Source organism: Cynocephalus volans, chromosome 14 (genome assembly GCF_027409185.1).
Source record: "Cynocephalus volans isolate mCynVol1 chromosome 14, mCynVol1.pri, whole genome shotgun sequence".
NCBI classification, from domain to species: Eukaryota; Metazoa; Chordata; class Mammalia; order Dermoptera; family Cynocephalidae; genus Cynocephalus; species Cynocephalus volans.
The window spans coordinates 92176115-92201002 of record NC_084473.1 but is presented as its reverse complement, the minus strand read 5'-3'; the positions used below and the strand labels follow the sequence as shown (position 1 = coordinate 92201002).

The window sequence follows — 24888 nt, the reverse complement described above, 5'->3', positions numbered from 1 at the left end:
ACTCCTCTTGAACAACGCAAAGTTTGTCAAGTAGTTTACATTTTTCTTCAATTAGTCCAGAAAGCTTTTCAGCAAGCTTTTTCTCTCTTCTTACATAAAGCCGGCTTCTCACCGATCGAACACTTCTCCACAAAAACAAGAGAATCAAAAATCCAGTAAGAGCCGCACATGTCACCAGTTCCCACGGAAAACCAGGGCCCGGTCTCAGGTCTTCAGGCAATGCTGCCACAGTCCTGCACAGCTTTCCCAGGACCAGCCCCAAGTACGGCTGAGGGGCAGCCCCGGGCACCTCCATGGCGCCCCCGAGGCTGCTCCGGCTGTGGCCACAGTAGCCACGGCCTGGCCGGGCCACCACCAGCAGCTGAGACAGCTCTGCGTTCTGTCGGGAACGCGAACCGGCCCCGGCGACAGCAGCAGACACAGCGCAGCCGGCCTTGAGGGGAGCCGGGGAGCACTGGCGCCCACCGGCCTCAGGCGTTCCCCACGCGCACCATGGTAACCAGGCCCCTTTGTGACGTCACTTCCGCCACGCGGTTCCGGAGCCTGCCCCGCGCGAGCCTGTGACACACGCTGTCCTAGCCACCCCCACCTCGGCTTGGTTTTGGCCGGGCCACCGCTGGATTTGAATCCATGTTTATAATGATGAAATCTGGGTAATCAGCATACTCATCACTCAAATATTTGTCATTTCTTTGTGCTGGGAAAATTCAAAATCCTCTCTTTTAGCTATTTGAAATTATCTAATAAATGCGTGCTGACTCTAGCCACCTTACAAAGCTGTAGATCAGTACAAATAGTTCCTCCTGTCCAGCTGCAACTTTGTATCTGTAACCTCTGCCTTTCCCCTCCTCGCCCTACCCTTCCCAGCCTCTAGTGACCACTATTCTGCTACTTCTAGGAGATCAACTTTTCCTTTGGCAATTTTTTAAAGGAAATTTTGCGATTTTAATTTCTTTCAGAGGAGCATCCTTCCTTAGATATCTGCCAAGGAACAAAAGTGTTTTCTTTGGACTAACTTTGCCAAAATAGCCGTAGAATGTGGCAATGGGAAGAGGCCTGAGACACTCTGGGCTTCAGCTGGCCCAACGCTTTCTTTATAGGTAATGAAGCAAAGGTCTACAGTAAGTGCACTACTTGTCCAGGGCTGTTTAGCTATTTAGTGGCAGAAGTGTGTTGTATTTCGGGATCTGCTGGATGTCAGTGAAATGCTCTTTGTTTAAAAAACACTTTATTGAGGAATATTTTATATACCTTGTAATCCACCCATTTCAGGTATGCAATTCAATGAGTTCTAGTAAGTTCATCAAGTTGTGCAGCCATCACCACAAATCAGTTTTAGAACATTTTCACCACACCAATAAGATCTCCTGTACCCATTTATTCTTTTTTCCCCCCAGTTTTATTGGTTATGAATATTCACGGGATGCAAGGCTGATTGTCACCGTTCATACCCAAGCTGTGATGGCCAGATTCATACTGGCCACATGACCGTTACATTTATTGTATCACCTTTATTGACTTTCATATGTTGAACCATCCTTGTATCCCTGGCATGAATCCCACTTCAGGTGCCTGAAACCTCTGCCAAGTTTCTCTTTTTGGTGCCCATAGGAGCCAGCCTGTGCCGCTGGTTCCCATGGAAACAGATCCCTGAGACACACCCTGCCTTGCAGCACGCACAAAGCGCTTGCTCGCCCTTTGCCTTTTCTTTTTTGTTTTTTTAGCCAGCCAGTTAGTTCCAACTTTCAGGACCCCAGGGGAATAAAATGAGGACTGTTCCAGAGGGGAGGCAGCTGCCCAGGTGTCTGGCCCAAGCTCCCAGCCCACCCTGCCCCCTGGGGAAAGGGGGGGCAAGCCTCAGGTCAGGGCACAGCTCCCCAGGAGCCCCTCGGCCTTTCAAGGCCAGGACAGCCCTGCTCCTTTGGCTCCCAGCACACTTCCAGGAGCAGGGACGCGCTGAGCGTTTTGAGTCTTCACGGTGGACTTGGGAGGAAGGTGTCTTTATCTCACTCTATGGATGATGACAGTGAGACCCAGAAAAGTAAAAGGGTTTGCCCAAGTCACAGGCTAGAAAGTGACAAAGCCGGGACATAAAGCCTGTTCCTTTCATCCCAAAGCGAGCATGGCGGTCAAGATGCACCCCAACCGATGACACACCCATGTTTCATACGTCAGCTTGGAGACTTGCTGATCACACTGCCCAGGACAGGCCTGGCCTTCCTTACTGTGTGAACTGAAAAGGTAGGACCAGAGAAGCCCACCCCCAAACCAGTGCTGCCCTCTGGTGAGTCACCCTCCCACTGCTCAGAGGTGCTTTCTTCGAAGTTAACAAGCTGTGCAACCAAACAGGTCAGGACGACTGCCCTGCCCACTGGGCCCCCCAGGCCCCGGGGCCTTGGGAACCTCCCACTGCAGCAGCCAACCTGGAGGGTTCCCCTCATGCAACACAGATGTGAATGTTCCTGCCCCCTGCCATGACCCCCCTCTGCCACTGGGTCCTTTCCCAGGCAGGAGGGAATGGGGACCGAGGACGCCTGAGTAGGCTCCTTGCATGGGCCTCAGCGGTGGCCGTGCTGTGGGCACGTGGCCATTAGCAAACTCCCCAAGAGAGAGTCAGTTTTGCAAGAGTCTCTGGCAGCTATCAGACCCAGAAAAGGGGCGGAAGGCTGCAGGAGTGCCTGCCCTGTTAGCTACGAGCTTGAGCCTGATGGGTTGGAACTGTGCTTTTCCTCCCACGGTGGCAGGAGCCCGAGGGCAGGGCAGTTTGGAAGTGGAAAGGGAAGGAATCGTTTCAAGTCTGGATGAAGGCTGCGTTTCCTTATGTTGCAGTTACTGAGCACTTCACACTGGAGGCGGCGGTGATGAGACGCGTTAGCTGACCAGGGTCTCATACTCTCATCCCAGGCAGGAGAGGGGCTTGGCAAGCCCCACCCACAAGTCTTGGGGTCTCCTGGACCTTCCTCATGACCCCCTCCACTCCAGGCCCAAGTTCAATCCCTCCTCCCCAGGACCCCAAGCCGGCAGGTGGAGCTCTTCCGTACCTTTCCCTCAGGCCCTTTCTACTGTTGGGCCTGGCTGAGGGGCAGAGACAGAGAAATTCCCCCTCGGGGTTTGGGCCCTGCCCCACCAAGAGCCCCTGCCTGAGACCAAGGCCCCTCTGGGAGGGGGGTGCGTCTCACCATGCACGTGGTGCCCGCTCTTTAAAGAAGGTCAATAAACACCTGTTGCCCCCCCAAAGCCCTCCTCTGGATGCCACAGAACTCAGGGATGTCACCAGGACACTGAGCCAGCACAGCTGTGGAACTGGAAACCACTTAAAGCAGCTTTATTTGTGTCCACCTCTGGCCCTTGAAACCTCTTCTGCTGGCCAGTCCTCCCACGGCCAGATGGAAACCTGACAGGCCCAGGCTGCTTCTTGGTAGGGAAATACCCGTGGTCTCCACCACTTCACGTCACACAGCACCGCTCGGCTCACGTCCAGGCCCAACAATAAAAAGGGCCTGACGTCATCGTCAAGTCCCCTGCTTTGAAGTGGAGGCCGCTCCTGCTGCCCCGGCCTGGTGGGGTGGGAAGCCTCGGCCGGGCAGCAGGCGTGGTCAGCCTCCAGCTGAACTGTGCTCTGGGCTTGGCGGAGGTTGAAAGCTACGCCTCTTTCTCTCATCGGCATCTCCAAGGGTCTTCAGAGCCCGGACATGGTCCCCACTGTCCCCCTGACTAGAATATTTTGTGTGGGCCTCAGAGAACCAAGGAGCCCCTGACGGGTAGCGGCAGCCCCACCTTCTCTTGGCCTGCATCTGTTCACTGCCCAGGCTGCCTCCTGGGACTGGGCCTGTGAGATTCCACGCCGACTCTCTCACACGAGGCCCTCACCTGGGCCGTCGGCCCTCTCCTCAGCTCCGCCATCAAAGCAGCCAGCCTGTCTCTTGCCCTCTAGACTTTGGGGTGGGGGTGGGGGTGAGGCATCAGTCCACTGGATTTCTCCACCTGCGGAGGACACCTCAAAGCCTAAAGCTCTCTTTAAAGCCCTCTTCCTCTGGCTTGATGTGAACGAGGGCATCTCACCTCACCCTCTGGTCTCAGCTCACCTCCCTGATATCCCCGCCTCTAACCTCAACACTTGACTCCTTGGTACCCTTGGTGTGGGTGAGGGGTCAGGCCATCTCTTCTCTAAATGCGGCATCAATGTGGGCAGGGGTCAGGGGCTGGGCGGGGTCATCTCACGGCACACACCGGCCTCCCTCCCCACATGGGGCTGTGATCATCAGTGTTTGTACGAGGGTTGGAAGCTAACTGCTCCATGCTTTGTCCAGAAAGTGCAAGGAAGGATTTGGGACCATGGAGGAGGGGCCCATGGTGTGGACCAGGCTGGCTGCCAGCCTCCTGGTTTGGTCCCTGGCATTTAGGCTCAGAGAGACAGGGTGCTAGGAGGTAAGATGGGAGGCCCAGAGGGTGGGGAGGGACACTGGCCACCACCACCCAGAGCAGGGCCTCAGGCTGACTCCAGAGAACTCAGTTATGTCCTGAAATGCCACCATCATACGTTGACTCCTTTGGGTAAGTATTGCCTTTGCTATGCAGCCCACATCCAGTCTCTGCATCCTAGTTTCTCAGCCCTCAGGTAGATAAGCAACAAGTCCTGTCTCTTGGTTGATCCTTGTAAAGCGTATAACACGCTTCCCCGTTGATACTCATAGCTCGATAAATAAATGTTAACTCACACTGCTTGTCCCTTCGGGTAGCATGGGCAGGCTCTCGCCCACCAGGCGACCCTCTCTTAGCACAACTCGGCCAACTGGAGCTGCCCTGGCCAGTCACCTGAGACCTTGGATGCCTTGGCCCATCTGGCATTTCTTTGGCAGAATCTTCCATGGGGCCTTTTGCTGGGTGGCAAGGCTGGAGCGTCTGGCACAACAATTCGAGTTTGCAAATACAAAAGCCACATCTTAAACATCACAAATTAGAACTGTGGTTTGGCAAAATATTTTTGTGCTCCTTTGAGGACCTGAAACTCCAAGAATAGTAGAAAACAGAATGTCTGGGATATTTATATACAGGTTAAGAGTCTCTAATCCAAAAATCCAAACTCCTAAACTTTTTGAGTGCTAACATGACACTCAAAGGAAATGCTCATTGGAGCATTCTGCAAATGTATTCTCCAAATATTCCCAAATCTGAAAACATCCTAAATCCAAAATACTTTCCAAGCATTTTGGATAAGGGGTACTCAATCTGTATTTTAATGGGGAGAAGAGAATGACAAAGTTGACTGTGGGACCGCAGGCCGCCAGAGTCATCCGACAGCCATGTTACACATGGTGTAGACAGCTGGAAGCCAGGAGTCATCTCATGCACGCACCTGTCTCCAGAGGCCTGACGCAATACCTCAGACAATGAAGAGACCAACACTAGAATTTTGATTAGACTCAACACATCCACAATTCAACTCAATTTAAAATTGCCTCACATACTCTTGGTAGCAATAAAACTGCAGCCTTTGGAAGATAATCTGGTCCTATCTTTCAGTATTTTCCATGTGGATATTCTTTGTCCCATCAGTGTCACCTCTAGGCCCAAACCCAGAGAAATCTCTGAAGGACACCAGGATGCTCACTGCAGCATTGTGTAGGACAGCACAACCTGGACACAACCTGAGTGTCCACCCGTGGGGCACGGGGTAAATACATGATGGTAAAATCATAATTGATGCAGCTTTAAAAAAAGAATGAGACGGTCCTCTCTACCCTGACATGGAAATAGAGGTCTGCAGGTTTCTAGATAGCAGAGCAGATTTAAACACAGGTGTTCGGACAGCGCAACGGGACCTGAGCTGAGGGACAGGAAAGTGCAGCCTCAAGACCCCGTGTCATTCCGCTTTCTCGCTCTCTTTCCCTGGGATCCAGAACCTCCGCCCTCCTTTTAGGTGCACTGGCTGGGGAGAGGCTGTGGCGGGAGCGGGAGCACGCGGGCAGCGGCTCAAGCGGGGCAGAGGCTGCAGCGGGATCAGGAGCGGGCGGGCAGCGGCCGGAGCCGGGCAGAGCCTGCAGGGGGATCGGGAGCGCGCAGGCAGCGGCTCGAGCAGGCCAGAGGCTGCGGCCAGATCGGGAGAGCGGGGACAGCGGCTGAGCGGTGCAGAGGCTGCAGCGCGATCGGGAGTGCGCAGGCAGCGGATCGAGCGGGACAGAGGCTGGAGCGGGAGCAGGAGGGTGCAGGCAACAGCTGGAGCTGAGCAAAGGCGGAGGCGGGAGCGGGAGCGTGAGCGTCGGGGCAGCGGCGGGAGAGGGGCAGAGGCTCGAGAGGGGCAGAGGCTGCAGCTAGATCGGGAGTGGGCGGGCAGCGGCTCTAGCGGGGCAGAGGCTGCAGCGGGAGCGGGAGGGCGTGGGCAACAGCTGGAGCTGGGCCAAGGCTGCGGTGGGGCGGGAGCAGGAGGGGGTGGGAAACAGCTCGAGCTGGGCAAAGACTGCAGCGGGAGCTGGAGCGCTAGCGTGCGGGCAGAAGCTCGAGCGGTGCAGAGGCTGCAGCGCGATCGGGAGCGCGCAGGCAGCGGCAGCGGCTCGAGCGGGGCAGAGGCTGCTGCGGGATCAGGAGCGGGTGGGCAGCGGCTCTAGCCGGGCAGAGCCTGCAGGGGGAGCGGGAGCGCACGGGCGGCGGCTCCAGCCAGGCAGAGGCTGCAGCGGGATCGGGAGCGCGCAGGCAGCGGCTCGAGCAGGGCAGAGGCTGCAGCCAGATCGGGAGCGCGGGGGCAGCGGCTCAAGCGGTGCAGAGGCTGCAGCCAGATCGGGAGCGTGCGGGCAGCTGCTCGAGCGGGGCAGAGGCTGCAGCGGGATCGGGAACGCGCGGGCAGTGGCTCCAGCTGGGCAGAGGCTGCAGCCTGAGCGGGAGCGCGCGGGCAGCCGCTCTAGAGAGGCAGAGGCTGCAGCGGGATCGTGAGCGCGGGCAGCGGCTCCAGCAGGGCAAACGCTGCAGCGGGATCGGAAGCAAGCGGGCAGCAGCTGTAGCGGAGCAGAGGCTGGAGCCGGAGCAGGAGGGCGCGGGCAATAGCTGGAGCTGGGCAAAGGCGGAGGCGGGAGCGGGCGCGTGAGCGGGGGGGAAGCTGCTCGAGAGGGGCAGAAGCTCGAGAGGGGCACGGGCTGCAGCGGGATCGGGAGGGCGCGGGCAGCGGCTCAAACAGGGCAGAGGCTGCAGCGGGATCGGGAGCGCCAGGGCAGCGGCTCGAGCCAGGCAGAGGCTGCAGCGCGATCGGGAGCGCACGGCAGCAGCTCGAACGGGGCAGAGGCTGCAGCGGGAGCAGGAGCGGGAGCGTGCATGCAGCGGCTGCAGCGGGGCAGCGGCTGGAAAGGGGCAGAGGCTGGAAAGGGGGGCTGCATAGGGAGCGGGAGCTGGCGGCAGCAGCTCCAATGGGCCGACGCTGCAGTGGGATCGGGAGCACGCGGGCAGCGGCTCTAGCGGGGCAGAGGCTGCAGCGGAGCGGGAGCGCTGGAGCGCTGAGGAGGCCGCTGCAGCGCTGACGCTCCTCAGAAGCAGCTGGACTCTCCTACCTGCTGCTGCAGGAATCTGTGGCAACACGTTGCTTTGGTGGAAGAACGTGAAGCAAGTTGAGCTTCACAGAGACACTAACTGCAGAAGAAGTGCTTCAGCAGCCACTTCAGATGACTGTGGAGGGTCTTTGGTGCTGCACCAAAACTCAACTGACAAATACTAGGTTTTTAAAGGCCAAGAAGCTTTAGAGAAGAAAATTTCCAGAAAAATGGCTTTGGTTTGAGGAGAACATCCGTGAACAAAGAAAAACGGAAGCACTCCCCTCAGGACAACCTCGGGATACGTCACTTCACAGACTCGGCTGGAGGTTTTTACCCACATGGGCCCGGCCTCTTCTTCTGTCTCTCTCTGAATCTGCCTGAGAAAAGATCTGCAGATGGTTATGGCCACTGCCTCATTTCCAGTTTCCAATATTCTGCAAGTTTCTTTCTTGGCCAATTCTAATCTGGAAGAAGAGACGGAAGGAAACTGTGGAAAATGTAATTAATTCCCAGCTTAGCTGCACTGACAGAGTACAAAGCACCAGAGTGTAATGCCACATACTGTCTTTTTTCTAAGGCATAAATAGGAGACTTACCAAATTATTTTCTAGATAAGAAATATCAAAGAATTTTCTAGAGAATTTCCCCTATTTTACAAAAAAAAAAATTTTTTTTTTGCAAAAACTGAGAAGAAAATCTCATTTATTTTGTTAATGCATACCACCCATATAGGCGCTATAGAGTTGAATGATTTTTTTTTCCCCAAGGATTAAAGTTCTTAACGTTGCGGTCACATGGAAATCATCCTTAATTTTAACCTAAAGATTGACTGGTGCATATTCTTCAGATATTTCAAGCAAAACTTAGCAGTAATGTATTATTTTTATCATCAGAAAAACGTTAACTGTCAATTACACACACACATGCATAATTATATAATACACACATCTCCATGTACGGCGGCACTTCACAAAGCTCAGGGAAGATTCATATTATCTTTCAATTCTATTTTTCCACAAACATTTTGAAGTTCTCAGATACCCATATATGCAGGATGTTATATGGCTTTTTACCTGTATACAGTGCTCACTGTTTTCTATTCATAAAAAATTTAAATTAGAACCATAGAAGCATCATTATACCCTCCTTACAGGTTTCTTTCTAGATAGTAAAGGTCTATGAAACACATAAACACTGGTTAATAATATGCTTCATCTTCTTATCATATCTTCTCACCACAGACTTTTTCATTGCAGCATGGACAGAGGCTTAGATTTCATGTTTTAAGAGCATAAAAATATCCATCGACAGCAAGTTTTTATAAATAGAGGGTCTTGAAGGGTCTTAGATCCACAATTTCTTTTGGTAATTTTAAAAGATTATTATTATTTTTAACGGACACCTAATAACTGTACATATTTATGGGGTACATTGTGATTTTTTTAATTAAAAACCTAGCTGATTTTATTATTATTATCAATACCAAGCAAGTCTTTAAATCAATGAAAATTTAATTAAGCATAAAGTTACTTTCACATTTGTCTACAACCGTAGTAAATACAGTTCTTGGCATAAAGACACAGCCCTTGGAGTTTAAAACATCCCCAACTGCAAGATTACCTAAATAAATTTCCCATTATTGTTTATGTAATAGTGGGTTAGTTAATCAAATTAAAATAATTATACAATCTAGGATAAAATAAAATGGAAATAATTTACTCACGAAATTCATATTTAAATCATCTTTACTTACAAAATAGTATCCTGAGAATTATAATTCCATTAAGCTTCAATTTGAGCAAAAATTGTAGTTACTTAAACTGAAAATGAAAGATAAGTCAAAACTATTTATGAAGAGAGACCAAAAATATCATCAGGTTTCTTGCTGTGCTTCTGGATTTCAGGAGCAGGCTCATTTGAGCACGGAATCGACCCTGAAGGGAACTCACCCCTACTTTCAGAATGTGGGGGTGGAGGTGACAATCCAGCTCCTAGAGGAACATAAGGAGGAAATCCCCTCAGTGAATAGACATTTCTCATTGCAAATGGAGGTGGTGGCTGGACAGAGAAATCCCTTGGTAGAAAATAATTTTGAGGAGCTCCATACATGCTTCCTGGAGGAGGTGGAGGAAAAAGAGTTTCTCTTCTCATGAATGGACCCCTCCTATCCACTGGAAACAATGGACCTCTGATTGCAGGAAAAGGTGGAGGAGCAAAGCCAGGGCCACTTGCTTCCCTTTCAGCAGGCACAGATGAATGAGGCACATTTACATCACCAAGGTCGTCTTTGGTATCATTTCTGCTGGATTCCGTTTGTGAGGGCTTTGGCCCATCCACTTTATCCAAAGAAGCCAGGTTAAAACTTCTGAGTTCTGCTGGGCCAGATGGTCCACCAGGATCAGGATCAAATCCGTCTTGCCTTTGTGGAAGAAGAGCTGGATCAGAACATGGGTGGCCTGGTGGAGGAATCATCATCCTTCGGTGTTGTTCCCACGGAGGTGACAGGAACCCAGATGGAGGTGGTGGCTGCACAGGGAAATCCCTTGGGAGATAATAATTTTGACGAGCTCCATACATGCTTCCTGGAGGAGGTGGAGGAAAAGGAGGTTCTCTTCTCATGAATGGACCCCTCCTATCCACTGGAAACAATGGACCTCTGATTGCAGGAAAAGGTGGAGGAGCAAAGCCAGGGCCACTTGCTTCCCTTTCAGCAGGCACAGATGAATGAGGCACATTTACATTACCAAGGTCGTCTTTGGTTTCATTTCTGCTGGATTCCGTTTGTGAGGGCTTTGGCCCATCCACTTTATCCAAAGAAGCCAGGTTAAAACTTCTGAGCTCTGCTGGGCCAGACGGTCCACCAGGATCAGGATCAAATCCGTCTTGCCTTTGTGGAAGAAGAGCTGGATCAGAACATGGGTGGCCTGGTGGGGGAATCATCATCCTTCGGTGTTGTTCCCACGGAGGTGACAGGAACCCAGACGGAGGTGGTGGCTGCACAGGGAAATCCCTTGGGAGATAATAATTTTGAGGAGCTGCATACATGCTTCCTGGAGGAGGTGGAGGAAAAGGAGGTTCTCTTCTCATGAATGGACCCCTCCTATCCACTGGAAACAATGGACCTCTGATTGCAGGAAAAGGTGGAGGAGCAAAGCCAGGGCCACACGCTTCCCTTTCAGCAGGCACAGATGAATGAGGCACATTTTCATTACCAAGGTCGTCTTTTGTATCATTTCTGCTGGATTCCGTTTGTGAGGGCTTTGGCCCATCCACTTTATCCAAAGAAGCCAGGTTAAAACTTCTGAGTTCTGCTGGGCCAGACGGTCCACCAGGATTAGAATCAAATCCGTCTTGCCTTCGTGGAAGAAGAGCTGGATCAGAACATGGGTGGCCTGGTGGAGGGATCCTCATCCTCCGGTGCTGTTCCCACGGAGGTGACAGGTACCCAGATGGTGCTCCATGAGAATCGGTTAACCTATCACAGCCCGATTCTCCTCTTTCATTGGTCATCTGGTGATCCAGAGTATTCTCTGGGCCTCTTGAGCCTCTTCCTCCTCCTCGCCCTGGAGTCAAAGGTGCGAGTCTGAGTGGAGAGAGAAAAGCTCTCGTTTCAGATGAAGGTCGACCCACTGGTGAGGCACCACATGGGGAATGCTCTCCGCCAAATGCTGTCTTTGGAACATCAACTACATATGGATCTTTTTTGAAAAGTTCAAATTTAAACTCTTTTTCAGCTAATTTTTGTCTCTTGGAAACATTTACTTTCCTTAAATACCTGAGGTGTCTTTCAGCAGTCTCAGCTGCCACCCAGCTGCCATGCGCTTCTTTCTCATAGGAAGTCATCTGCCCTTGATAAGAACGAACGCTTCTCTCCAATTCTTCTTCTGCATCTCTGGCTCTCCTTCTGTAGGTCTCCAGTTCCTCAGCTGCATGGCTCATCTTCTCTTCTACTTTGGAAAGTTTCTCCTCCTTCTCTAACCGGTCCTTTTCCTCTGCTATTAACTTCCTGTGGAGTTTCATTCCATTTTCTTGATACAGTTCAGTCATTCCTTTAAGTTTCTGCCGAAGCTTCTGATTTTCACTTTCCAACTGTGTGTTTTCTGACTGTAAAGATGCTTGTTCAGTCTGGAGATTTGTAATATGCTCTATAAGCTCTTCCTTTGTTTTATCTACTTCAGACAACTCAGTGTAAATTTGGTTTCTTTCTCCTTCTAGGGTTTTGAAAGAAGCATTTAACTTAGCAGTGTGAATCAGTTTCTTCAAAGCTCCTTTTGGCAGATCATCTAAGCGAGCACCCTTTTGTGATTCACTCTTCATCTGCAATTCCAAGTCATCAGCCATCATGTCTTCTCCAAGCACAGCAGCCCAGTCTGTCATCTTGAGCAAGCGTTCAGCCAGAGACTTGATGTGATTTTCTTTATCACTCAGAACTCGTTCTGCCTGGACTTTGGAGTTTTCAAATATTATTTTCTGTTTATTAAGTTCACTCACTTGTTCTTTCAATACTTCCGCTTCTTGTAAAAGCTGTTTCTGGCTTTCCTGAAGTTGGGAATTTTCATTCAAGGCGTCTTTTATTGCCACCTTCAGACGTTCTTCATTCATTTGAAATATTTTGCAGATTAGTTTGGCTTCAGCTACTTGTGACTGGATGGATTTCGATTCATCTTCTAGGGACTGTATCCTTTTTGAAATATCCGCCATCAATTCATCTTGCTCACAATGTTTAGATTTCTGTTCCTTTAATTCTTTTGCTAGAAAGACTATTTCATCCTCAAGTTTAGATTTGGAGCTGCTCAGCTTTTCATAGGTTGCCTCCAAGCTTTGTGCTTCTGTTGACCCCTTCTCAAAGCTGGCATCCTTCACAGCTGACTCCAAGCCTTCATACTCCTCTTGAACAACGCAAAGTTTGTCAAGTAGTTTACATTTTTCTTCAATTAGTCCAGAAAGCTTTTCAGCAAGCTTTTTCTCTCTTCTTACATAAAGCCGGCTTCTCACCGATCGAACACTTCTCCACAAAAACAAGAGAATCAAAAATCCAGTAAGAGCCGCACATGTCACCAGTTCCCACGGAAAACCAGGGCCCGGTCTCAGGTCTTCAGGCAATGCTGCCACAGTCCTGCACAGCTTTCCCAGGACCAGCCCCAAGTACGGCTGAGGGGCAGCCCCGGGCACCTCCATGGCGCCCCCGAGGCTGCTCCGGCTGTGGCCACAGTAGCCACGGCCTGGCCGGGCCACCACCAGCAGCTGAGACAGCTCTGCGTTCTGTCGGGAACGCGAACCGGCCCCGGCGACAGCAGCAGACACAGCGCAGCCGGCCTTGAGGGGAGCCGGGGAGCACTGGCGCCCACCGGCCTCAGGCGTCCCCCACGCGCACCATGGTAACCAGGCCCCTTTGTGACGTCACTTCCGCCACGCGGTTCCGGAGCCTGCCCCGCGCGAGCCTGTGACACACGCTGTCCTAGCCACCCCCACCTCGGCTTGGTTTTGGCCGGGCCACCGCTGGATTTGAATCCATGTTTATAATGATGAAATCTGGGTAATCAGCATACTCATCACTCAAATATTTGTCATTTCTTTGTGCTGGGAAAATTCAAAATCCTCTCTTTTAGCTATTTGAAATTATCTAATAAATGCGTGCTGACTCTAGCCACCTTACAAAGCTGTAGATCAGTACAAATAGTTCCTCCTGTCCAGCTGCAACTTTGTATCTGTAACCTCTGCCTTTCCCCTCCTCGCCCTACCCTTCCCAGCCTCTAGTGACCACTATTCTGCTACTTCTAGGAGATCAACTTTTCCTTTGGCAATTTTTTAAAGGAAATTTTGCGATTTTAATTTCTTTCAGAGGAGCATCCTTCCTTAGATATCTGCCAAGGAACAAAAGTGTTTTCTTTGGACTAACTTTGCCAAAATAGCCGTAGAATGTGGCAATGGGAAGAGGCCTGAGACACTCTGGGCTTCAGCTGGCCCAACGCTTTCTTTATAGGTAATGAAGCAAAGGTCTACAGTAAGTGCACTACTTGTCCAGGGCTGTTTAGCTATTTAGTGGCAGAAGTGTGTTGTATTTCGGGATCTGCTGGATGTCAGTGAAATGCTCTTTGTTTAAAAAACACTTTATTGAGGAATATTTTATATACCTTGTAATCCACCCATTTCAGGTATGCAATTCAATGAGTTCTAGTAAGTTCATCAAGTTGTGCAGCCATCACCACAAATCAGTTTTAGAACATTTTCACCACACCAATAAGATCTCCTGTACCCATTTATTCTTTTTTCCCCCCAGTTTTATTGGTTATGAATATTCACGGGATGCAAGGCTGATTGTCACCGTTCATACCCAAGCTGTGATGGCCAGATTCATACTGGCCACATGACCGTTACATTTATTGTATCACCTTTATTGACTTTCATATGTTGAACCATCCTTGTATCCCTGGCATGAATCCCACTTCAGGTGCCTGAAACCTCTGCCAAGTTTCTCTTTTTGGTGCCCATAGGAGCCAGCCTGTGCCGCTGGTTCCCATGGAAACAGATCCCTGAGACACACCCTGCCTTGCAGCACGCACAAAGCGCTTGCTCGCCCTTTGCCTTTTCTTTTTTGTTTTTTTAGCCAGCCAGTTAGTTCCAACTTTCAGGACCCCAGGGGAATAAAATGAGGACTGTTCCAGAGGGGAGGCAGCTGCCCAGGTGTCTGGCCCAAGCTCCCAGCCCACCCTGCCCCCTGGGGAAAGGGGGGGCAAGCCTCAGGTCAGGGCACAGCTCCCCAGGAGCCCCTCGGCCTTTCAAGGCCAGGACAGCCCTGCTCCTTTGGCTCCCAGCACACTTCCAGGAGCAGGGACGCGCTGAGCGTTTTGAGTCTTCACGGTGGACTTGGGAGGAAGGTGTCTTTATCTCACTCTATGGATGATGACAGTGAGACCCAGAAAAGTAAAAGGGTTTGCCCAAGTCACAGGCTAGAAAGTGACAAAGCCGGGACATAAAGCCTGTTCCTTTCATCCCAAAGCGAGCATGGCGGTCAAGATGCACCCCAACCGATGACACACCCATGTTTCATACGTCAGCTTGGAGACTTGCTGATCACACTGCCCAGGACAGGCCTGGCCTTCCTTACTGTGTGAACTGAAAAGGTAGGACCAGAGAAGCCCACCCCCAAACCAGTGCTGCCCTCTGGTGAGTCACCCTCCCACTGCTCAGAGGTGCTTTCTTCGAAGTTAACAAGCTGTGCAACCAAACAGGTCAGGACGACTGCCCTGCCCACTGGGCCCCCCAGGCCCCGGGGCCTTGGGAACCTCCGACTGCAGCAGCCAACCTGGAGGGTTCCCCTCATGCAACACAGATGTGAATGTTCCTGCCCCCTGCCATGACCCCCCTCTGCCACTGGGTCCTTTCCCAGGCAGGAGGGAATGGGGACCGAGGACGCCTGAGTAGGCTCCTTGCATGGGCCTCAGCGGTGGCCGTGCTGTGGGCACGTGGCCATTAGCAAACTCCCCAAGAGAGAGTCAGTTTTGCAAGAGTCTCTGGCAGCTATCAGACCCAGAAAAGGGGCGGAAGGCTGCAGGAGTGCCTGCCCTGTTAGCTACGAGCTTGAGCCTGATGGGTTGGAACTGTGCTTTTCCTCCCACGGTGGCAGGAGCCCGAGGGCAGGGCAGTTTGGAAGTGGAAAGGGAAGGAATCGTTTCAAGTCTGGATGAAGGCTGCGTTTCCTTATGTTGCAGTTACTGAGCACTTCACACTGGAGGCGGCGGTGATGAGACGCGTTAGCTGACCAGGGTCTCATACTCTCATCCCAGGCAGGAGAGGGGCTTGGCAAGCCCCACCCACAAGTCTTGGGGTCTCCTGGACCTTCCTCATGACCCCCTCCACTCCAGGCCCAAGTTCAATCCCTCCTCCCCAGGACCCCAAGCCGGCAGGTGGAGCTCTTCCGTACCTTTCCCTCAGGCCCTTTCTACTGTTGGGCCTGGCTGAGGGGCAGAGACAGAGAAATTCCCCCTCGGGGTTTGGGCCCTGCCCCACCAAGAGCCCCTGCCTGAGACCAAGGCCCCTCTGGGAGGGGGGTGCGTCTCACCATGCACGTGGTGCCCGCTCTTTAAAGAAGGTCAATAAACACCTGTTGCCCCCCCAAAGCCCTCCTCTGGATGCCACAGAACTCAGGGATGTCACCAGGACACTGAGCCAGCACAGCTGTGGAACTGGAAACCACTTAAAGCAGCTTTATTTGTGTCCACCTCTGGCCCTTGAAACCTCTTCTGCTGGCCAGTCCTCCCACGGCCAGATGGAAACCTGACAGGCCCAGGCTGCTTCTTGGTAGGGAAATACCCGTGGTCTCCACCACTTCACGTCACACAGCACCGCTCGGCTCACGTCCAGGCCCAACAATAAAAAGGGCCTGACGTCATCGTCAAGTCCCCTGCTTTGAAGTGGAGGCCGCTCCTGCTGCCCCGGCCTGGTGGGGTGGGAAGCCTCGGCCGGGCAGCAGGCGTGGTCAGCCTCCAGCTGAACTGTGCTCTGGGCTTGGCGGAGGTTGAAAGCTACGCCTCTTTCTCTCATCGGCATCTCCAAGGGTCTTCAGAGCCCGGACATGGTCCCCACTGTCCCCCTGACTAGAATATTTTGTGTGGGCCTCAGAGAACCAAGGAGCCCCTGACGGGTAGCGGCAGCCCCACCTTCTCTTGGCCTGCATCTGTTCACTGCCCAGGCTGCCTCCTGGGACTGGGCCTGTGAGATTCCACGCCGACTCTCTCACACGAGGCCCTCACCTGGGCCGTCGGCCCTCTCCTCAGCTCCGCCATCAAAGCAGCCAGCCTGTCTCTTGCCCTCTAGACTTTGGGGTGGGGGTGGGGGTGAGGCATCAGTCCACTGGATTTCTCCACCTGCGGAGGACACCTCAAAGCCTAAAGCTCTCTTTAAAGCCCTCTTCCTCTGGCTTGATGTGAACGAGGGCATCTCACCTCACCCTCTGGTCTCAGCTCACCTCCCTGATATCCCCGCCTCTAACCTCAACACTTGACTCCTTGGTACCCTTGGTGTGGGTGAGGGGTCAGGCCATCTCTTCTCTAAATGCGGCATCAATGTGGGCAGGGGTCAGGGGCTGGGCGGGGTCATCTCACGGCACACACCGGCCTCCCTCCCCACATGGGGCTGTGATCATCAGTGTTTGTACGAGGGTTGGAAGCTAACTGCTCCATGCTTTGTCCAGAAAGTGCAAGGAAGGATTTGGGACCATGGAGGAGGGGCCCATGGTGTGGACCAGGCTGGCTGCCAGCCTCCTGGTTTGGTCCCTGGCATTTAGGCTCAGAGAGACAGGGTGCTAGGAGGTAAGATGGGAGGCCCAGAGGGTGGGGAGGGACACTGGCCACCACCACCCAGAGCAGGGCCTCAGGCTGACTCCAGAGAACTCAGTTATGTCCTGAAATGCCACCATCATACGTTGACTCCTTTGGGTAAGTATTGCCTTTGCTATGCAGCCCACATCCAGTCTCTGCATCCTAGTTTCTCAGCCCTCAGGTAGATAAGCAACAAGTCCTGTCTCTTGGTTGATCCTTGTAAAGCGTATAACACGCTTCCCCGTTGATACTCATAGCTCGATAAATAAATGTTAACTCACACTGCTTGTCCCTTCGGGTAGCATGGGCAGGCTCTTGCCCACCAGGCGACCCTCTCTTAGCACAACTCGGCCAACTGGAGCTGCCCTGGCCAGTCACCTGAGACCTTGGATGCCTTGGCCCATCTGGCATTTCTTTGGCAGAATCTTCCATGGGGCCTTTTGCTGGGTGGCAAGGCTGGAGCGTCTGGCACAACAATTCGAGTTTGCAAATACAAAAGCCACATCTTAAACATCACAAATTAGAACTGTGGTTTGGCAAAATATTTTTGTGCTCCTTTGAGGACCTGAAACTCCAAGAATAGTAGAAAACAGAATGTCTGGGATATTTATATACAGGTTAAGAGTCTCTAATCCAAAAATCCAAACTCCTAAACTTTTTGAGTGCTAACATGACACTCAAAGGAAATGCTCATTGGAGCATTCTGCAAATGTATTCTCCAAATATTCCCAAATCTGAAAACATCCTAAATCCAAAATACTTTCCAAGCATTTTGGATAAGGGGTACTCAATCTGTATTTTAATGGGGAGAAGAGAATGACAAAGTTGACTGTGGGACCGCAGGCCGCCAGAGTCATCCGACAGCCATGTTACACATGGTGTAGACAGCTGGAAGCCAGGAGTCATCTCATGCACGCACCTGTCTCCAGAGGCCTGACGCAATACCTCAGACAATGAAGAGACCAACACTAGAATTTTGATTAGACTCAACACATCCACAATTCAACTCAATTTAAAATTGCCTCACATACTCTTGGTAGCAATAAAACTGCAGCCTTTGGAAGATAATCTGGTCCTATCTTTCAGTATTTTCCATGTGGATATTCTTTGTCCCATCAGTGTCACCTCTAGGCCCAAACCCAGAGAAATCTCTGAAGGACACCAGGATGCTCACTGCAGCATTGTGTAGGACAGCACAACCTGGACACAACCTGAGTGTCCACCCGTGGGGCACGGGGTAAATACATGATGGTAAAATCATAATTGATGCAGCTTTAAAAAAAGAATGAGACGGTCCTCTCTACCCTGACATGGAAATAGAGGTCTGCAGGTTTCTAGATAGCAGAGCAGATTTAAACACAGGTGTTCGGACAGCGCAACGGGACCTGAGCTGAGGGACAGGAAAGTGCAGCCTCAAGACCCCGTGTCATTCCGCTTTCTCGCTCTCTTTCCCTGGGATCCAGAACCTCCGCCCTCCTTTTAGGTGCACTGGCTGGGGAGAGGCTGTGGCGGGAGCGGGAGCACGCGGGCAGCGGCTCAAGCGGGGCAGAGGCTGCAGCGGGATCAGGAGCGGGCGGGCAGCGGCCGGAGCCGGGCAGAGCCTGCAGGGGGATCGGGAGCGCGCAGGCAGCGGCTCGAGCAGGCCAGAGGCTGCGGCCAGATCGGGAGAGCGGGGACAGCGGCTGAGCGGTGCAGAGGCTGCAGCGCGATCGGGAGTGCGCAGGCAGCGGATCGAGCGGGACAGAGGCTGGAGCGGGAGCAGGAGGGTGCAGGCAACAGCTGGAGCTGAGCAAAGGCGGAGGCGGGAGCGGGAGCGTGAGCGTCGGGGCAGCGGCGGGAGAGGGGCAGAGGCTCGAGAGGGGCAGAGGCTGCAGCTAGATCGGGAGTGGGCGGGCAGCGGCTCTAGCGGGGCAGAGGCTGCAGCGGGAGCGGGAGGGCGTGGGCAACAGCTGGAGCTGGGCCAAGGCTGCGGTGGGGCGGGAGCAGGAGGGGGTGGGAAACAGCTCGAGCTGGGCAAAGACTGCAGCGGGAGCTGGAGCGCTAGCGTGCGGGCAGAAGCTCGAGCGGTGCAGAGGCTGCAGCGCGATCGGGAGCGCGCAGGCAGCGGCAGCGGCTCGAGCGGGGCAGAGGCTGCTGCGGGATCAGGAGCGGGTGGGCAGCGGCTCTAGCCGGGCAGAGCCTGCAGGGGGAGCGGGAGCGCACGGGCGGCGGCTCCAGCCAGGCAGAGGCTGCAGCGGGATCGGGAGCGCGCAGGCAGCGGCTCGAGCAGGGCAGAGGCTGCAGCCAGATCGGGAGCGCGGGGGCAGCGGCTCAAGCGGTGCAGAGGCTGCAGCCAGATCGGGAGCGTGCGGGCAGCTGCTCGAGCGGGGCAGAGGCTGCAGCGGGATCGGGAACGCGCGGGCAGTGGCTCCAGCTGGGCAGAGGCTGCAGCCTGAGCGGGAGCGCGCGGGCAGCCGCTCTAGAGAGGCAGAGGCTGCAGCGGGATCGTGAGCGCGGGCAGCGGCTCCAGCAGGGCAAACGCTGCAGCGGGATCGGAAGCAAGCGGGCAGCAGCTGTAGCGGAGCAGAGGCTGGAGCCGGAGCAGGAGGGCGCGGGCAATAGCTGGAGCTGGGCAAAGGCGGAGGCGGGAGCGGGCGCGTGAGCGGGGGGGAAGCTGCTCGAGAGGGGCAGAAGCTCGAGAGGGGCACGGGCTGCAGCGGGATCGGGAGGGCGCGGGCAGCGGCTCAAACAGGGCAGAGGCTGCAGTGGGATCGGGAGCGCCAGGGCAGCGGCTCGAGCCAGGCAGAGGCTGCAGCGCGATCGGGAGCGCACGGCAGCAGCTCGAACGGGGCAGAGGCTGCAGCGGGAGCAGGAGCGGGAGCGTGCATGCAGCGGCTGCAGCGGGGCAGCGGCTGGAAAGGGGCAGAGGCTGGAAAGGGGGGCTGCATAGGGAGCGGGAGCTGGCGGCAGCAGCTCCAATGGGCCGACGCTGCAGTGGGATCGGGAGCACGCGGGCAGCGGCTCTAGCGGGGCAGAGGCTGCAGCGGAGCGGGAGCGCTGGAGCGCTGAGGAGGCCGCTGCAGCGCTGACGCTCCTCAGAAGCAGCTGGACTCTCCTACCTGCTGCTGCAGGAATCTGTGGCAACACGTTGCTTTGGTGGAAGAACGTGAAGCAAGTTGAGCTTCACAGAGACACTAACTGCAGAAGAAGTGCTTCAGCAGCCACTTCAGATGACTGTGGAGGGTCTTTGGTGCTGCACCAAAACTCAACTGACAAATACTAGGTTTTTAAAGGCCAAGAAGCTTTAGAGAAGAAAATTTCCAGAAAAATGGCTTTGGTTTGAGGAGAACATCCGTGAACAAAGAAAAACGGAAGCACTCCCCTCAGGACAACCTCGGGATACGTCACTTCACAGACTCGGCTGGAGGTTTTTACCCACATGGGCCCGGCCTCTTCTTCTGTCTGTCTCTGAATCTGCCTGAGAAAAGATCTGCAGATGGTTATGGCCACTGCCTCATTTCCAGTTTCCAATATTCTGCAAGTTTCTTTCTTGGCCAATTCTAATCTGGAAGAAGAGACGGAAGGAAACTGTGGAAAATGTAATTAATTCCCAGCTTAGCTGCACTGACAGAGTACAAAGCACCAGAGTGTAATGCCACATACTGTCTTTTTTCTAAGGCATAAATAGGAGACTTACCAAATTATTTTCTAGATAAGAAATATCAAAGAATTTTCTAGAGAATTTCCCCTATTTTACAAAAAAAAAATTTTTTTTTTTGCAAAAACTGAGAAGAAAATCTCATTTATTTTGTTAATGCATACCACCCATATAGGCGCTATAGAGTTGAATGATTTTTTTTTCCCCAAGGATTAAAGTTCTTAACGTTGCGGTCACATGGAAATCATCCTTAATTTTAACCTAAAGATTGACTGGTGCATATTCTTCAGATATTTCAAGCAAAACTTAGCAGTAATGTATTATTTTTATCATCAGAAAAACGTTAACTGTCAATTACACACACACATGCATAATTATATAATACACACATCTCCATGTACGGCGGCACTTCACAAAGCTCAGGGAAGATTCATATTATCTTTCAATTCTATTTTTCCACAAACATTTTGAAGTTCTCAGATACCCATATATGCAGGATGTTATATGGCTTTTTACCTGTATACAGTGCTCACTGTTTTCTATTCATAAAAAATTTAAATTAGAACCATAGAAGCATCATTATACCCTCCTTACAGGTTTCTTTCTAGATAGTAAAGGTCTATGAAACACATAAACACTGGTTAATAATATGCTTCATCTTCTTATCATATCTTCTCACCACAGACTTTTTCATTGCAGCATGGACAGAGGCTTAGATTTCATGTTTTAAGAGCATAAAAATATCCATCGACAGCAAGTTTTTATAAATAGAGGGTCTTGAAGGGTCTTAGATCCACAATTTCTTTTGGTAATTTTAAAAGATTATTATTATTTTTAACGGACACCTAATAACTGTACATATTTATGGGGTACATTGTGATTTTTTTAATTAAAAACCTAGCTGATTTTATTATTATTATCAATACCAAGCAAGTCTTTAAATCAATGAAAATTTAATTAAGCATAAAGTTACTTTCACATTTGTCTACAACCGTAGTAAATACAGTTCTTGGCATAAAGACACAGCCCTTGGAGTTTAAAACATCCCCAACTGCAAGATTACCTAAATAAATTTCCCATTATTGTTTATGTAATAGTGGGTTAGTTAATCAAATTAAAATAATTATACAATCTAGGATAAAATAAAATGGAAATAATTTACTCACGAAATTCATATTTAAATCATCTTTACTTACAAAATAGTATCCTGAGAATTATAATTCCATTAAGCTTCAATTTGAGCAAAAATTGTAGTTACTTAAACTGAAAATGAAAGATAAGTCAAAACTATTTATGAAGAGAGACCAAAAATATCATCAGGTTTCTTGCTGTGCTTCTGGATTTCAGGAGCAGGCTCATTTGAGCACGGAATCGACCCTGAAGGGAACTCACCCCTACTTTCAGAATGTGGGGGTGGAGGTGACAATCCAGCTCCTAGAGGAACATAAGGAGGAAATCCCCTCAGTGAATAGACATTTCTCATTGCAAATGGAGGTGGTGGCTGGACAGAGAAATCCCTTGGTAGAAAATAATTTTGAGGAGCTCCATACATGCTTCCTGGAGGAGGTGGAGGAAAAAGAGTTTCTCTTCTCATGAATGGACCCCTCCTATCCACTGGAAACAATGGACCTCTGATTGCAGGAAAAGGTGGAGGAGCAAAGCCAGGGCCACTTGCTTCCCTTTCAGCAGGCACAGATGAATGAGGCACATTTACATCACCAAGGTCGTCTTTGGTATCATTTCTGCTGGATTCCGTTTGTGAGGGCTTTGGCCCATCCACTTTATCCAAAGAAGCCAGGTTAAAACTTCTGAGTTCTGCTGGGCCAGATGGTCCACCAGGATCAGGATCAAATCCGTCTTGCCTTTGTGGAAGAAGAGCTGGATCAGAACATGGGTGGCCTGGTGGAGGAATCATCATCCTTCGGTGTTGTTCCCACGGAGGTGACAGGAACCCAGATGGAGGTGGTGGCTGCACAGGGAAATCCCTTGGGAGATAATAATTTTGACGAGCTCCATACATGCTTCCTGGAGGAGGTGGAGGAAAAGGAGGTTCTCTTCTCATGAATGGACCCCTCCTATCCACTGGAAACAATGGACCTCTGATTGCAGGAAAAGGTGGAGGAGCAAAGCCAGGGCCACTTGCTTCCCTTTCAGCAGGCACAGATGAATGAGGCACATTTACATTACCAAGGTCGTCTTTGGTTTCATTTCTGCTGGATTCCATTTGTGAGGGCTTTGGCCCATCCACTTTATCCAAAGAAGCCAGGTTAAAACTTCTGAGCTCTGCTGGGCCAGACGGTCCACCAGGATCAGGATCAAATCCGTCTTGCCTTTGTGGAAGAAGAGCTGGATCAGAACATGGGTGGCCTGGTGGGGGAATCATCATCCTTCGGTGTTGTTCCCACGGAGGTGACAGGAACCCAGACGGAGGTGGTGGCTGCACAGGGAAATCCCTTGGGAGATAATAATTTTGAGGAGCTGCATACATGCTTCCTGGAGGAGGTGGAGGAAAAGGAGGTTCTCTTCTCATGAATGGACCCCTCCTATCCACTGGAAACAATGGACCTCTGATTGCAGGAAAAGGTGGAGGAGCAAAGCCAGGGCCACACGCTTCCCTTTCAGCAGGCACAGATGAATGAGGCACATTTTCATTACCAAGGTCGTCTTTTGTATCATTTCTGCTGGATTCCGTTTGTGAGGGCTTTGGCCCATCCACTTTATCCAAAGAAGCCAGGTTAAAACTTCTGAGTTCTGCTGGGCCAGACGGTCCACCAGGATTAGAATCAAATCCGTCTTGCCTTCGTGGAAGAAGAGCTGGATCAGAACATGGGTGGCCTGGTGGAGGGATCCTCATCCTCCGGTGCTGTTCCCACGGAGGTGACAGGTACCCAGATGGTGCTCCATGAGAATCGGTTAACCTATCACAGCCCGATTCTCCTCTTTCATTGGTCATCTGGTGATCCAGAGTATTCTCTGGGCCTCTTGAGCCTCTTCCTCCTCCTCGCCCTGGAGTCAAAGGTGCGAGTCTGAGTGGAGAGAGAAAAGCTCTCGTTTCAGATGAAGGTCGACCCACTGGTGAGGCACCACATGGGGAATGCTCTCCGCCAAATGCTGTCTTTGGAACATCAACTACATATGGATCTTTTTTGAAAAGTTCAAATTTAAACTCTTTTTCAGCTAATTTTTGTCTCTTGGAAACATTTACTTTCCTTAAATACCTGAGGTGTCTTTCAGCAGTCTCAGCTGCCACCCAGCTGCCATGCGCTTCTTTCTCATAGGAAGTCATCTGCCCTTGATAAGAACGAACGCTTCTCTCCAATTCTTCTTCTGCATCTCTGGCTCTCCTTCTGTAGGTCTCCAGTTCCTCAGCTGCATGGCTCATCTTCTCTTCTACTTTGGAAAGTTTCTCCTCCTTCTCTAACCGGTCCTTTTCCTCTGCTATTAACTTCCTGTGGAGTTTCATTCCATTTTCTTGATACAGTTCAGTCATTCCTTTAAGTTTCTGCCGAAGCTTCTGATTTTCACTTTCCAACTGTGTGTTTTCTGACTGTAAAGATGCTTGTTCAGTCTGGAGATTTGTAATATGCTCTATAAGCTCTTCCTTTGTTTTATCTACTTCAGACAACTCAGTGTAAATTTGGTTTCTTTCTCCTTCTAGGGTTTTGAAAGAAGCATTTAACTTAGCAGTGTGAATCAGTTTCTTCAAAGCTCCTTTTGGCAGATCATCTAAGCGAGCACCCTTTTGTGATTCACTCTTCATCTGCAATTCCAAGTCATCAGCCATCATGTCTTCTCCAAGCACAGCAGCCCAGTCTGTCATCTTGAGCAAGCGTTCAGCCAGAGACTTGATGTGATTTTCTTTATCACTCAGAACTCGTTCTGCCTGGACTTTGGAGTTTTCAAATATTATTTTCTGTTTATTAAGTTCACTCACTTGTTCTTTCAATACTTCCGCTTCTTGTAAAAGCTGTTTCTGGCTTTCCTGAAGTTGGGAATTTTCATTCAAGGCGTCTTTTATTGCCACCTTCAGACGTTCTTCATTCATTTGAAATATTTTGCAGATTAGTTTGGCTTCAGCTACTTGTGACTGGATGGATTTCGATTCATCTTCTAGGGACTGTATCCTTTTTGAAATATCCGCCATCAATTCATCTTGCTCACAATGTTTAGATTTCTGTTCCTTTAATTCTTTTGCTAGAAAGACTATTTCATCCTCAAGTTTAGATTTGGAGCTGCTCAGCTTTTCATAGGTTGCCTCCAAGCTTTGTGCTTCTGTTGACCCCTTCTCAAAGCTGGCATCCTTCACAGCTGACTCCAAGCCTTCATACTCCTCTTGAACAACGCAAAGTTTGTCAAGTAGTTTACATTTTTCTTCAATTAGTCCAGAAAGCTTTTCAGCAAGCTTTTTCTCTCT

General features: G+C 51.2%; 2 protein-coding genes across 2 annotated transcripts; both read right to left on the bottom strand.

The window, feature by feature from the left end:
* Nucleotides 1-9473: 9473 nt before the first annotated feature.
* On the bottom strand, nt 9474-12050 carry LOC134362790 (melanoma inhibitory activity protein 2-like; the record flags this gene model as incomplete). Its single annotated transcript, XM_063078067.1, has 2 exons — nt 9474-9575; nt 10518-12050. Coding segments are annotated over 2 exons (1635 nt in total), but the record flags the coding sequence as incomplete, so codon positions are not given.
* Nucleotides 12051-21873: 9823 nt separating this feature from the next.
* On the bottom strand, nt 21874-24450 carry LOC134362796 (melanoma inhibitory activity protein 2-like; the record flags this gene model as incomplete). The annotated part of the gene is made up of 2 exons (XM_063078073.1): nt 21874-21975; nt 22918-24450. Coding segments are annotated over 2 exons (1635 nt in total), but the record flags the coding sequence as incomplete, so codon positions are not given.
* Nucleotides 24451-24888: the final 438 nt, after the last annotated feature.